Raw genomic sequence first — 15841 nt, 5'->3', positions numbered from 1 at the left:
ACGTGCCCTGCTAAGTGAAAACCTGTTTATTTAGGTGTGTCCTGGTGGTGAAACGTGCCCTGCTAAGTGAAACCTGTTTATTTAGGTATGTCCTGGTGGTGAAACGTGCCCTGCTAAGTGAAACCTGTTTATTTAGGTATGTCCTGGTGGTGAAACGTGCCCTGCTAAGTGAAACGTGTTTCAGGTGAAGCTGCTGCGGGTGGACTCTGAGTCGGAGCTGTACCGAGACATGCAGGAGCTGGGCGTCCACCACATCCTCCTCTCACTCAGCTTCCCCGAGAACTTCCCCTTCCATCCACCCTTCCTCAGGGTCCTCTCCCCCAGGCTGGAGAAGGTAAGCACACACACACACACACACACACACACACACACACACACACACACACACAGGTCAGTAATTACCCACATTGCCATTCGTGTATTTGTTGTTCTCATTTTTGCCATTCGTGATTGTTGCCATTTAGTAGCATCCCATTTTCTTTCTCTCCTGAGCTAGTTGTATACAGATACCATTGATGTGTATAGCGATGATTAATGTGTTTATAACGATGATGATGTATATAGACACCTACACCAGGAGGCATAGATGGTAATGATGTATATAGACACATACACCAGGAGGCACAGGTGATACTGATGTATATAAACACATCCATTAAGAGGCATAGATATTGATCATAGATTGATCCTTTCTTTGCTCCACCCCTTCCCATTCTTCGTCTCCCCCTTAACCACCCCTTTCTCACCCTCCCTCCCTTCCTCCCTCCCCTTTAACCACCCCTCACCCTTCTTCCCTCCCTCCCCCTCTTAACCACCCCTCGCCCTCCCCCCTTAACAACCCCTCCCTTAACGACCCCTCCCTTAACGACCCCTCCCTTAACGACCCCTCCCTTAACGACCCCTCCCTTGAGGGCCAGAGTGACCTCTAAGTTTTCTGTCCAACAGGGGTTCGTCATGGAGGGAGGAGCCATCTGCATGGAGTTGTTGACGCCCCGTGGCTGGGCCTCTGCCTACACTATAGAGGCCGTGATCATGCAGTTCGCGGCCAGCCTCGTCAAGGGTCAGGTCAGTTCAAAATCTAAATCTAAGTTACGAGATTCTAAAGTCTCTTATTCTAAGTGGTGCCTTTGTTTCTAATTCTGATGACCCGACTGAGGGTTTAATTCTGAGTAGTTCCAAGGATTTTCTACTTCAAAGATGTTCATAAGGTTCAAGTTATGAATACGTCCTAAGGTTCAAATTCTAAATGCTTTCTAAGTCTCTACTTCTCCTCTGGTTTGTACTGCGTCATTTATTTTTTCAATGTTTTGTAATGTCTAATGCTTCCAAATGTCTAATCCACATTGGTCTTAGATTGGTGTAGTTATATTTCTGATTCTAAATTGAGGTTAATTTTTTTTTTCAAACCTTTTGCCTTCAATGAATACCATTTCTCCTTTTTGTAATTCTCTTCCTAAAATGATTGGCGTGTTCTAAGTTTGCATTTAATCGGGCTTCTAATTCAAAATCAAAATCCTACCCTTCTAAATCATAAGTACAATAGTATATATATATGCGTGCATAGTGCCATTATACAAAGGCAAAGGGGATAAGAGTGAGTGCTCAAATTACAGAGGTATAAGTTTGTTGAGTATTCCTGGTAAATTATATGGGAGGGTATTGATTGAGAGGGTGAAGGCATGTACAGAGCATCAGATTGGGGAAGAGCAGTGTGGTTTCAGAAGTGGTAGAGGATGTGTGGATCAGGTGTTTGCTTTGAAGAATGTATGTGAGAAATACTTAGAAAAGCAAATGGATTTGTATGTAGCATTTATGGATCTGGAGAAGGCATATGATAGAGTTGATAGAGAGGCTCTGTGGAAGGTATTAAGAATATATGGTGTGGGAGGCAAGTTGTTAGAAGCAGTGAAAAGTTTTTATCGAGGATGTAAGGCATGTGTACGTGTAGGAAGAGAGGAAAGTGATTGGTTCTCAGTGAATGTAGGTTTGCGGCAGGGGTGTGTGATGTCTCCATGGTTGTTTAATTTGTTTATGGATGGGGTTGTTAGGGAGGTAAATGCAAGGGTTTTGGAAAGAGGGGCAAGTATGAAGTCTGTTGGGGATGAGAGAGCTTGGGAAGTGAGTCAGTTGTTGTTCGCTGATGATACAGCGCTGGTGGCGGATTCATGTGAGAAACTGCAGAAGCTGGTGACGGAGTTTGGTAAAGTGTGTGGAAGAAGAAAGTTAAGAGTAAATGTGAATAAGAGCAAGGTTATTAGGTACAGTAGGGTTGAGGGTCAAGTCAATTGGGAGGTGAGTTTGAATGGTGAAAAACTGGAGGAAGTGAAGTGTTTTAGATATCTGGGAGTGGATCTGTCAGCGGATGGAACCATGGAAGCGGAAGTGGATCATAGGGTGGGGGAGGGGGCGAAAATTTTGGGAGCCTTGAAAAATGTGTGGAAGTCGAGAACATTATCCCGGAAAGCAAAAATGGGTATGTTTGAAGGAATAGTAGGTTCCAACAATGTTGTATGGTTGCGAGGCGTGGGCTATGGATAGAGTTGTGCGCAGGAGGATGGATGTGCTGGAAATGAGATGTTTGAGGACAATGTGTGGTGTGAGGTGGTTTGATCGAGTAAGTAACGTAAGGGTAAGAGAGATGTGTGGAAATAAAAAGAGCGTGGTTGAGAGAGCAGAAGAGGGTGTTTTGAAGTGGTTTGGGCACATGGAGAGAATGAGTGAGGAAAGATTGACCAAGAGGATATATGTGTCGGAGGTGGAGGGAACGAGGAGAAGAGGGAGACCAAATTGGAGGTGGAAAGATGGAGTGAAAAGGATTTTGTGTGATCGGGGCCTGAACATGCAGGAGGGTGAAAGGAGGGCAAGGAATAGAGTGAAGTGGAGCGATGTGGTATACAGGGGTTGACGTGCTGTCAGTGGATTGAATCAAGGCATGTGAAGCGTCCGGGGTAAAGCATGGAAAGCTGTGTAGGTATGTATATTTGCGTGTGTGGACGTGTGTATGTACATGTGTATGGGGGGGGGTTGGGCCATTTCTTTCGTCTGTTTCCTTGCGCTACCTCGCAAACGCGGGAGACAGCGACAAAGTATAAAAAAAAAAAAAAAAAAAAAAAAAAAAATATATATATATATATATATATATATATATATATATATATATATATATATATATATATATATATATATATATATATATATATATATATATATATATTCCTATGAGTCCACAGGGAAAATGAAACACGATAAGTTCCCAAGTGCACTTTCGTGTAATAATCACATCATCAGGGGAGACACAAGAGAGAAATGTAAGTGTGTGTGTGTGTGTGTCCAGGTTTTCTCGATGACCTCATCCTGCAGTTGTGGGTGGGGGATGGAGGGTCGGCCTTTAGGATAGACCCAGGCTGATCCTAGAGATCCTACCGTTGGGTCGTTCTAGAATCCTAGAAGGGTTCACATTACACTCACCCACCATCTACAAAGGCGTTCCCTCTTGTTGTTTTTTTCTCTACAGTTCACACGTAGAGTGGACTTCCCCACTGAAGTGATCTGTCGCCGACTCTTCAGAGACATTATGTGATGGTCTCTATCCCATCCTCTCTCTCTCTCTCTCTCTCTCTCTCTCTCTCTCTCTCTCTCTCCCTCTCTCAGGGTGTCAGAGGTCAGGCCGTCGTCAATTAGGGTGGGGAGGAGGGTAGGGAGTTGAGGGACTCTGGACTATAGTTCTACTTTCGCTTGTAAAAGGGATGAGAGAGAGAGAGAGAGAGAGAGAGAGAGAGAGAGAGAGAGAGAGAGAGAGAGAGAGAGAGCAGGGATCGGGATAGATAGTCTCCACTATCTATCGCCCACATGACCCCCTAACTGGGTAACCTCTAGTGAGCAGGACACGCCCACAGGACACCTCGTAGGATCTTTAGAAGGACTGTAGTGTGACCTTGGACCATTACCTACCAGACTTTGTTACAACCCCTACAGGCTGGGGGCTTCTACAACCTGACGAAGCACTTCAGGGTTCCTTTGACGTCCTTGAAGGACGCCAGTAGGACGGGTCATTTGTCCTGTGGCTGTGCGAGGAGTCCTGGAGGTCCTATGTGTCATTGTAGGACTCTCTCTCAGGGCTTCAGGAGGGGTTGAGGCCCTTCAGGAACTTATTCAGGGCTTTAGGAGGGGTTGAGGTCCTTCAGGAACTTATTCAGGGCTTCAGGAGGGGTTGAGGTCCTTCAGGAACTTATTCAGGGCTTCAGGAGGGGTTGAGGTCCTTCAGGAACTTATTCAGGGCTTTAGGAGGGGTTGAGGTCCTTCAGGAACTTATTCAGGGCTTCAGGAGGGGTTGAGGTCCTTCAGGAACTTATTCAGGGCTTCAGGTTGGTCTTGGATGTTCTCAGGACTCTCCTGGGACTTCAGACCTATGTAGGGGAGTCAGGTATAGGGCTTCAGGGAGAATTGGCATCCCTGAAAGTCTCTGGATCAGGTGTTTCTGAAGCCTTCAGCTCCTGGCCGGGGCCTCCGGCAGGCAGACTTCAGGAAGGACTTCAGGTCTTGTGAAGCCCTGGAGCCTCAGATCCCCGTAGCACTTCAGCAGGAAAGCTGCTCGACTTGTGGCGATCCAATTTCAGATAGAGAGGTTGGGTGGAGGGGGTGGCTGTGGGAGAGGCTGAGGTGAGAGCGGCTGGGAGAGAGAGAGAGAGAGAGAGAGAGAGAGAGAGAGAGAGAGAGAGAGAGAGAGAGAGAGAGAGAGAGAGAGAGAGAGGCTTATTGTGTGGGTGTCGACTTTTTGATCACCCACCTCTAATTATCTTTATTATACTCAAAGGAACCCCGAAAACTTTACTCATCTCTCTCTCTCTCTCTCTCTCTCTCTCTCTCTCTCTCTCTCTCTCTCTCTCTCTGTTCTTGTTGCCACAGACCATGGGCTGGTGTGCAGGCCCCCCTCTCCCTTACCAGACGACTGTGGCACCCCGGGTTCGACCCTCCTCCTGCCGAGGTGTTTGGTCGTAGCCTCGGCTCGTGTGGAGTGGTCCGTTGGTTACGACTGTCACCACCGCCTCCTCCCTCCCTCCCGTCACACGGTCGATGTCCTCGGCCTTTGTGACCGAAAAATTGAGCCTAGCGAGCACAAAATGCTCGACTCCATAAAGTCTCTCTCTCTCTCTCTCTCTCTCTCTCTCTCTCTCTCTCTCTCTCTCTCTCTCTCTCTCTCTCTCTCTCTCTCTCTCTCTGTATCTATCTATCTATCTATCTATATGTCTATCTATCTGTGTATCTTCTTTAGTTTTCCTAAAGAAGGAACAGAGGAAGGGGCCAAGAGAGGATATTCCCTCAAAGGCTCAGTCCTCTGTTCTTAACGCTACCTCGCTAATGCGGGAAATAGTGAATAGCATAAAAATATATATATATAATATATATATATATATATATATATATATATATATATATATATATATATATATATATATATATATATACCTAGTGTGAAGGTATAGCTTTATTCCATTTCGCTAGGGTTACTCCGTGTAATTAGATCGAGGTCGCATTAGGGTCGAGATGGGAGCTGGGGGTCAGGTTGGGAGCTTGACTGGCTTTGTAATTGGGTCGAGGTGAAATAGGTTCCCCATTTAATTGGTGTCAAGCTGGAATAGGGTCATCACCTCATTAGGTCGAGGTGGAATGGGATCACCATCCCTAATAGGTCGAGCTGGAAGACTGCCTATGCCGTAATTAGGTCGTACTGGAGTTGGCGTACCCCGGTAATTAGGTCGTACTGGAGTTGGCGTACCCCGGTAATTAGGTCGTACTGGAGTTGGCGTACCCCGGTAATTAGGTCGAGTTGGGATAGGATCATCCCCCCCCCTCGTCAAATTGGGTCGAACTGTAATAGGATAAACCCCCCCCCCCCCCCCCCCCCCCGTAATTGGATCGAGTTGCGAGTTGGGTCGAATTAGCAGTGTGCGTGTGTGTGTGTGTGTGGGGGTGTAGTGTGTCCTTTGCCAGTCAACAGACAAAATATATTTACTCCTCGGGGTCGAGCTGAATTATTATTATTTTTTTTTTATCGATGATTTTCTGTTGTATTTCCACGTGTATTATTAATTATCAAACGACGGAAAAGATGCGTTGACGTATTATTTGTATTCTACACTCCCTCGGTCAGAAGTTAATATAAACTATCATTTATTATTTATCTAAGTTCCTGGATATATATATATATATATATATATATATATATATATATATATATATATATATATATATATATATATATATCCGGAATTAATAACTTAATTATCCTGTAGCGTTCAGGGCTCGTGTCATTATTGTTATTATTGTTATTATTGTTGTTGTCCAAGAGAAACATGGCGGCAACGCAACGATGATAAAATTTACATAACCAGAAATAACCTTAATGAAGATTCATACAGCATTCAAATATACTCGTATGATTTCTCTAGTAATCAGATATTGTAATGTGAGGATTAGTCAAGTGTCAGGTATGGATTTAGGTCATTAATATTAGCTTTTTCTTATGGCCGTGAGGTATCGTGCGTCCGGCAGCCAAGTCGTGGTCCCGCGGGATTCTTGTAAAGTCGATGGATCGTCAGACGTAGCGACCATTTATATTAATTACGCTCTCACCTTCTGTAATTAAAGACGCATTAGGGGAAAAATGTAAAAAAGTAATGCTAATTGTAGTATTTTCACGGTAATTGTTATTGACGTTCTACATTATAGTGTTAGCGATGCATGTCTTGTACTGAAAATGACGTCGAATATGTACGTATATGATGCAAAACAGAGATCACAAAAAATGTTGGATTAAAGTGAGACAGAGAATTGATTACACTTAAACTACAGAAGTTATGGTTAGCTAAATTGTAGTGACCTAATAACATGGTTCCAGAGCTAGTTAAACGGCGACGGAAGACCTATGAATGTGACTCTCTCTCTCTCTCTCTCTCTCTCTCTCTCTCTCTCTCTCTCTCTCTCTCTCTCTCTCTCTCTCTCATACGTTTTGGAGGAAACACTCTTAAAGTTTACGCTTTCATGAAGGGTCAGGTCAGTGTTGTGAGGATAGATAATTGTTATGAGGCTAGGTCAGTGTTGTGAGGATAGATAGTTATGAGGCTAGGTCAGTGTTGTGGGGGTAGATAGATAGTTATGAGGCTAGGTCAGTGTTGTGGGGGTAGATAGTTATGAGGCTAGGTCAGTGTTGTGAGGATAGATAGTTATGAGGCTAGGTCAGTGTTGTGGGGGTAGATAGTTATGAGACTAGGTCGTTGTTGTGGGTGATGGTTGTTGTGAGGATAGGACGTTGTAAGGATGGGTAGTTATGAGTATAGGTAGTCGTGAGGATAGGTCGTTAAGGATAGATACTTGTTGTGGGTGATAAACGTGAAGATAGGTAGTTATGAGGATAGGTCGTTGAGGATAGATAGTTGTTGTGAAGATAGGTAGTTGTGAGGATAGGTCGTTGTTGTGAGGATAGATAGTTGATGTAGGGACAGGTCGTTTCTTCTGGGACGGCCTTGATTCAACCAAGTTGTTATACAATTTGCAATTCCGTGTCTTGCCGAGTGGCCGACCCCAATTTCAGGGAGCCCCTATTTTAACCCTTTCCGCTTTTTCCAACTTTATCCAGTTGCAGAGAGACGCAGATTTCTGACAGGTCCAACTCAACCACATTTGCAACTCGCTCCACATCCAAATAGATTCCAATTGAACTGCATCCAAGTTCCAAATAGAGACTATTCAAGCTTGACGCAATTTCAAAGAGATCCAGTTTCATCTTTTGATCCAATTCCAAATAGACACCTGCCCGAAGCTTCATATACACCCAATTGCATGTCAGTCAAAGCTAACTCGACCTAATTCGACATCGCTCATGATCGACATTATCGTGTGTGAGTATGTGTGTGTGTGTGTGTGTGTATGTATGTGTGTGTGTGTGTGATTGTGTGTGTGTGTGTGTGTGTGTGTGTGTTACCTTTTCAATTAATATACTTACCTTTAAGTAATATGAAGGTGAGATGATTATGCGTAAACTTTTACGTTGTATACCACAGGTATACAACGTACCAGTAAACCATAATTTAAAGTTACGTATTTGGAGATGTAATTAAATTCTTCAATAGTTTGCAATTATGTGTGTGCCCTGACTCCGTTTTCTGCTTAATTTAAAATTCGGAGCTGGAGAGGAGTAACTTGACCTAACTGAACCAATTTAGACCAACTTTCAGTGTCCCACTTCAGGAAATAATTTAAGAATTGTATTATTAGTTTGAAACTCGATAACAAAGTTGCCAGTAAATAGTAATTTTGATGTTTCATTGTGAACATTATTTTGTTGTCCTTGAGGCTTCTTTTAGAATAATTTGAATTTTGAGTTTAGTTCTAAAATTAATTTTCTTTAGAAGTGATAGAATGAAGTCTGTAAAAGTGAGTCTGATAAAATAAATTCGTAATAGCTTTACGCACATACGCATATTTTTAGATATATTTTATGGTATCAAAAAAACGCTCGCCATGAACAATGAAATGACACAATTTTTCGTTTTTTTTTTTAAGTTATATTTTTCAGCCACCTTATATCACCTCACCGCTCGGACGAATAACAAATGTAAATGAAATTAAAAAGATAAACCAGCTTAGCTTCTGCAGGAACCGACCTGACCTCTGGCGGCCGCTGGGGGAATGTTTACACGGACGACGGAATTGACGAAAAGTTAATTTGGCGAAGAGCGGGAGAAGTCTTCCCGGGAATTTAATATTGGCCGTGATTTGTGTACTAGACGCCGGAAGATATATTTTTTTTTCTCATTAATTACTTAGTCTTTTGTAAAGGTTTTAGAAATAAAACCAGCTTGTACGTATATGAATTACAGGTGAAGTTATTGGTTTAAAAGGAGTTTAGGGTCTATGAAATTGTAAAAAAATGTAGGATAAAATGGGAAAAAAAAGATTTTTAGATAAATTTTTATCAACATAGAGACTTGTACGTAGAGAGATGAAAGGACAGAATCACAAGAGAACATTACACGCAGCTGACCCACTAATATGAATGTGAAATTGATGCAGAAATGAAAAAAAAAATTGAAGAAATTGTGGAGAACATACAGAAGTGTAAAGAGTTGAACGATAGTAAAGAGAGTTGAACGGATGTGGTTGGGGGGGGGGGGGGGGCACAAGTGTAATGACACACACACACACACACACACACACACACAGCCGACCCTCACCAAGGATAATCTGATAATCGCTGGTCATGAAATTAAACTAAGGGGTGACCTGGCTGGCTCTGAGGTCACCCCCCAGTTTGTTACCTGTATATTTGACGACCTGACTTCCGCCTGCGGTAGGGAAAGGTCAGCCAAGGTCAGCAGGGTTCATCCTCTCATACTTGATTCATTCTCTAATGTTCCGTGCCACACACACACACACACACACACACACACATATATATATATATATATATATATATATATATATATATATATATTATGTATTTGTGTACAGTACAGGGTTATTTGAGGACATCTTAAGTAGTTTTGAGTTGTTTTTTATGACCCAGGATTATTATTATTATTATTATTATTATTATTATTATTATTATTATTATTATTATTATTACTATTCAGGATAGTATATATGTTATTTTAGTATTCCATATTATTTTAGATTATTCAGTGTTATATTAGTAAACCTGGGATTGTTAAAGGTCATCTTGGGTCATGTCAGTCACCGAGAGTCATTCTAGGTCACCCTGGGTCATATTAATCAACTCAGGTCATACCTTTGTTGTCTCAGTCAAGAAGCTACAGAGCTGAAATTCATTTTCTAAGAAATCGTAACCCAATTTATCTTGTAAACAATTTGCATTCACTATTTAAGTCCTTTCTAGTAATCTTTTTTTTTTTTCCTGTGTAAATTCATACACGTTTACATATTACCAGATGCAATATTTCTTCAGAGAACTCAAATATTTTGGGAGAGATGGCGAAGCGTATTGGAACGCTGTGTGGAGTGTTCAGAAGACTCAGGTATACCTTACGATTTCTGGGAGTATTTACACAGGAAATAATCATATAGTCGATTTTTTTTCCCTTCAGAATTTAATGAATAAGTATGAATATTGTGCTTAAAAATACACGATCTTTCGTTGATTGTATATATGTTGATGTGTCTTGAGGCTTGAATGAAAATAAACCCGGTAAATGAAACCCAGAAAATTAATTTAAAAGTTAATTTGGCCGCTAGCGAGTCTCTGAACTTTAAGCCGTGTGTCTTTACTGCCTATTTTCCCTTCTGTTTCCACCAAAATTGAGCGTTAGGGAAGCTACACTGTGTTTTGTTACTTTAGTGTAGCTTTATTTTAACGAATCTATATGAAGGAAAGTATGTTAGTTATTTTATATTTAATTATCTCAATGATTTTGATGGCTAAGATCTTGTATTATTTTTTTTTAGGAAAAAATATGGGAAATAATTAATTGGGAACCTTATATAGATTAGTTCCATTTATTTAACGTCCAGGCATCTTTAAACGCCCAAATAACTTTGGTCCAGCTTAGCATTTTTTTTTCAAGTTTCATTTATTTTCGAATTACTGCGTCACTAGTACAATATGGTACTTAGTAATGTCTTCATCAGTGGCAGAAGTAACGCAGACCCGCAATTATTCCTTTTTTTTCCCTCACGCACAGTCTAGATTGTACATAGTCATTAGTATACCTAATTAACCTCAGGACATAGCAGCATTAATTAACGCAGACTCGAATCTCCTCATGACCCCAGGCAGACTGTAATGTCGTTACGAAAGTCTGCTGCTGTTGGCAGACTTCTTAAACCCGCATCACTGAGGTAATGTGATCAGGGGGAATGTACGCCAGTTTGGCGGGAACCTTGAGCCAATCAGCGCATTCATCGACAAGGCCCGGAACTTTCCAGCCAATCACTGTAAACATTATGAAGAGCCCGGCAGTTTCAGCCAATCAGCGTGTAAATTATGAAGGGCACGGATATATCAGCCAATCAGCGTGTACACTGGAAAACCCCGGGAATTTCGGCCAATCAGCGTGTACACTGGGAACAATCCGGGAATTTCGGCCAATCAGTGTGTACACTGGGAAGAGCCAGCCCGGAAATATCGGCCAGTCAGCTTCTACATTCTAGAGAACGTAGGAATTTCAGCCAATCAGCGTGATAGTAATGAACGTCGCAAAACACCCAAACTCCAGAATCGCGCGTTCACAAGGGTCATTCAGTCTCCAGTACCGTACTGTTGTCATACGAGATTCTGCGGTGTCAGCCAATTACATTCATTGGTAAAAAAAATGGAAATTATGGTCATTATAATATGTCCCTTTTGACGTGAGAAGTGTTCGTCATTGGTAGATCTTGTCAGCTGTCATCAAAACGTGACCAGAGATAGAGTACCAAATATAGGAAAGAAAATAATACTTTTTTGACGGAAATGGAGAGCTTGACATAGAGAAAGCAGCAGGTAATTGCCTGGAAAAAGAATGGTCGGGAAAAAAGAAAATGTCGCAAAGCTTTTCGGTGTAGGGAGACAACCTACACCACAACGGTCCATCCTGGAGCTGCCAGCGGCTACACAGCAATCACGTGAGGCGGTGACATGCAGCCCGAGGCGTGTGGATCATCCATCTGTGGCCCTAATTCTTTGTGTACTGTTCAGTGTGGGGAAACCTTTCCTCTTTCTCTCTTGTGGTGAACTCTACGGGCTAGCCATGCACAAGGAAATTCCACTGTAGGGAAGTACTCTCTCTCTCTCTCTCTCTCTCTCTCTCTCTCTCTCTCTCTCTCTCTCTCTCTCTCTCTCTCTCTCTCTCTCTCATCCTGAATCCTTGTTTACTCGCTTTTGTATTGATTTTTCGTGAAGATTTCTTACACACGAGTAAATACAAATGTAAACCATATTAAAGAAAATCTAAGAGAGAAAATGAGAGTAGCATGGCTGAGGTGGTACAGAAGAAATCAATAGAAGAGCATTATCAAGTCAGCAGCCTCAGCCAATCGCCATCCAGTCTTTGTTTTGATTCGTGACGTCATGACGCGGGAAAAGGGGCCGATTGCGACGTTTGGTGTATGAAGCAAAGATGGAGTCTCGTCTGAAGACTTGAGGGCGGCGGTTTATCACCTTCAGGTCTCGCCTGGAGGAGTGGTAATGCTAATTTCATCATGGAGTAGTCAGGCAGCAACATTCGAAATCAGATCCAACCGGATTTCTTATTGGCCCAGGGAGGGAAAATGACGTCAGCGCGTGGGCGGTTGCCTTCAGGCTTGAACTTCGAGAAGGTCTCACAAGGGAGGCAGCCGGGCCGATGCCTTAAACACCTGGAACCAAATAAAAGCCTAATCAATTTCCTCTTGTATCTCTTATCATCTAGACGGGGAAGTGGAACCATGAAGATACTTGTAAACTGTTGTTACAAGCCGGGCTGACTGGTGTGTGCCGAGAGGGAAAATTGGGTATTTGTACAGTTTCCAGATGGTGGGCATATGTTGATTATAGTATTGCAAAGGCCAAGAATTATTGCATCCCCTCCGACCTTGTATGTCTGTCTGTTAAGTTTACATCCCATCTTAGGCCAGGCACTCGTAGCATTGGTTGACCCAGGGAAACCTAGTGGTATCCATGGAAAGCCTTGAAATAACTCTTGGAAAGTCTGAGAGAAAACTAAGGAAAACCTTAGGAAAAATATTCTGGTAAGTCTTTAAAAGGACCACCGGAAAGTCTTGAGAGGGACCTCTGGAAAGCCTTGGGAAGGACCCCTGGAAAGTCTTGGGAAGAATCCCAAAGAAAGCCTTGGGAAGAAACCCTGAAAAATCTTGGAAGCCCCCCCCCTCCCTGGAAAGACTTGGGGAAGGATCCCTGGAAAGACTCTGGAAATCCAAGTTCATCAGGATAGTTTGAGGAAATTCCTGGAGCTCCAAATACCCTCAAGAATTTCCAAATAGAAGAAGTTTTATAGAGATTTTTTACTGAGGGACGCTCATGGAATTTTTATGATCTTTAGGTTACTGTTATTCTTGTTTTTGTTTTTTATTGTGGAAGATGAGTGGTGTTTGATCTGGATGGATGATGTTACAAATACTTTTGTACACTTCAACCACAGTTTGAAAATGAAATAAAACAAATATAAGTTGACACAAATATGATATCCCCTATGTTCTCTCTCTCTCTCTCTCTCTCTCTCTCTCTCTCTCTCTCTCTCTCTCTCTCTCTCTCTCTCTCTCTCTCTCCAGGGTAGGAAGTTGAAAGAGAGACTTGATTTATTTTCACTTGCACAGCAATATCAGCTGCCTTTCCTTACCTCTTAGAAAGATTTTTATGGGAGAGTTTTTGATGAAAGTTGTTTGTTGCTTGTTGGATGAGTATGCAACCATTTTAATTGTGACTGGATGACAGGGTGAAAAGCATCATTATCAGCGGGTGAATTGGCAAGCTGTTGCATACCAGTTTGTTGAGAATATATACAATTGATACTGACTGGGTGAAAGCAAAAGGCCCGTGAAGCTGATTGGATAAGAATACAAGCTACTTGGTGTTAATGGGATAAGGGTACAAGCCTTTTTGATGTTGATTGGATGGATATATATACATATGATACTGAATGAAACTCCATCCACAGCGATGGTATTAGAAAACAAATGTCTTATGCTGCCAATTGGACAACAAAGAAAAATTAGTTCTTACTGATTGGTTAGAAAGCAAGCACTTTGATGCTGATTGGTTAGAAAGCAAGCACCTTGATGCTGGTTGGTTGGAAAACAAGCTCCTTGTTCCTGATTAGTTGGAAAGGAAGCATCTTGTTGCCAGTAGGATTGTGCTAATCACATGAAAGAACTGCTTTCTTGATGATGATTGCATGATTCATGCCTGTAGTTTTGAGTTTTACAAATGAATTACAAGGTCTTACTTCACATTCTAGTTCGTTCTCTTAATTGGCTATTGCAGTTTGCTGCCACACATGATGCAGTACACAAGTATTTCACTTTATTTTTGCATTGTTATGAAAGTTACTGGTACTTAGGCCTGCATTTGCTTGTTAAAATCTAGATGAATTTCCCTAATAGACAGTGTTCATCTGAAACTTGTCCTTTAATTTTATTCGTCAGGATTGAAAAAGATGGAGTACAAAGTGAGATAGTTACATAGAAATAAAGAGTATATGGATAGATGATTTTGATGTACTTCTTGTATCATATATGACCTCATACAGTAAGAGGTTTCAGGCTGCTCTTGCTTGTCTGCAAGGGAAGGAGAGAGATTAGACAGAGGATGGGGAGGAGTAGCAGTGAAGAATGATAAGAGCAACACTACATATTATCGGAAAAAATTGATTTGGTTTCTTTGCTTAGTTTCTGTGCTTCATATGGGCTGGTCAGTAGTCAGTTAAGGTATTCCTCAAAAAAAGAATATGGATGGGTGTTGATTATATACAAATGCTGAAATTTTACAAAAGGAGTTGTATTGTAGGCAGGGAGAGGCAGGCACTGAATGGTTTGGTTATGTATGTAAGGTAGATTGTAGACAGTTGAAATTAGTTACATTGAAAATGTAGGTTATGTCATTTCATTTGCTATTTATGTAATTACCTCTATGTACAGTGTGGGGTTCTATGTTTATATCTCAAGGGGCTACAACTCTTGTTCTTTCTCTACCATCATACACCTTTTTAAACCTATGCATACTGTCAGCATTTGCCATTTAATCACATATTTGAATACACTCATTTATACCTGTAGTACTGTGAAAGTGCAGTACTGCTTTACATATTTTCTCTCATGTTTTTTAGTCTTTTATCATAATCTTAGGTTGCTTTTTCTGTATGCATCAGCCCTTTGACCACATTATTACAGCTTTTGAATGAAATGGCTAGACCTTTAAACCAGCCTTGAATTTCAAGTCAGAAGCTGGGCCATCATACTAAAGGTTTGTACATGCATCATCATAATTTTGAGACATATTATAATGCTCATGGGTTGTACCATTGTTCTTGAGGAGTTATTCAGACCATTTCCTCAACAGGGACGGATATCCCGTAAGCATAAGGCACCAAAAGAGTTTAGCAAGAGGTCAGCAGAGTCTGCTTTCAGGTCCCTGGTCAAAACCCACGAGAAGTATGGATGGGTGACCCCGCCCCTGTCTGAGGGCTAACCCAGGTCAGCCAGAGATTTCTTCAAGTTATTGTTATTAGTAGTAATGGTATTGCTATTGAAATTATCACTGATTATTTTGATTCATTATTATTTGCTATATTGATTGTTAGTATTATCATTTTGATTTATTATTATTATTATTATTATTATTATTATTATTATTATTATTTTTTATCCCTGGGGATAGGGGAGAAAGAATACTTCCCACGTATTCCCTGCGTGTCGTAGAAGGCGACTAAAAGGGAAGGGAGCGGGGGGCTGGAAATCCTCCCCTCTCGTTTTTCTTCTTTTTTTTCCAAAAGAAGGAACAGAGAAGGGTGTCAGGTGAGGATATTCCCTCAAAGGCCCAGTCCTCTGTTCTTAACGCTACCTCGCTATCGCGGGAAATGGCAAATAGTATGAAAAAAAAAAATTATTATTATTATTATTGTTTTGATTATTATTAGTAGTAGTAGTAGTAATTTTTTTTTCTTCGTTTTTTTGCTTTGTCGCTGTCTCCCGCGTTTGCAAGGTAGCACAAGGAAACAGACGAAAGAAATGGCCCAACCTACCCCCATACACATGTATATACATATGTCCACACACGCAAATATACATACCTACACAGCTTTCCATGGTTTACCCCAGACGCTTCACATGCCCTGATTCAATCCACTGACAG

At 41.6% G+C, this 15841-nt stretch overlaps 1 protein-coding gene across 1 annotated transcript in view; it reads left to right on the top strand.

Moving 5' to 3' along the window:
• The window catches only part of LOC139765527 (uncharacterized), a 47989-nt gene that overhangs the window by 19702 nt on the left and 12446 nt on the right, over window positions 1-15841 (top strand). The window contains exons 3-5 of the mRNA XM_071693050.1: window positions 185-334; window positions 946-1065; window positions 15050-15183. Of these exons, the coding sequence (XP_071549151.1) occupies window positions 185-334; window positions 946-1065; window positions 15050-15178 (399 nt within the window). The 3' untranslated portion in view covers window positions 15179-15183. The remainder of the gene's footprint in view (window positions 1-184; window positions 335-945; window positions 1066-15049; window positions 15184-15841) is intronic.

Source organism: Panulirus ornatus, chromosome 55, assembly GCF_036320965.1.
Source record: "Panulirus ornatus isolate Po-2019 chromosome 55, ASM3632096v1, whole genome shotgun sequence".
NCBI lineage: Eukaryota > Metazoa > Arthropoda > Malacostraca > Decapoda > Palinuridae > Panulirus > Panulirus ornatus.
The sequence above is the reverse complement of the archived record's forward strand: the minus strand, read 5'-3'. Positions and strand labels throughout refer to the sequence as shown.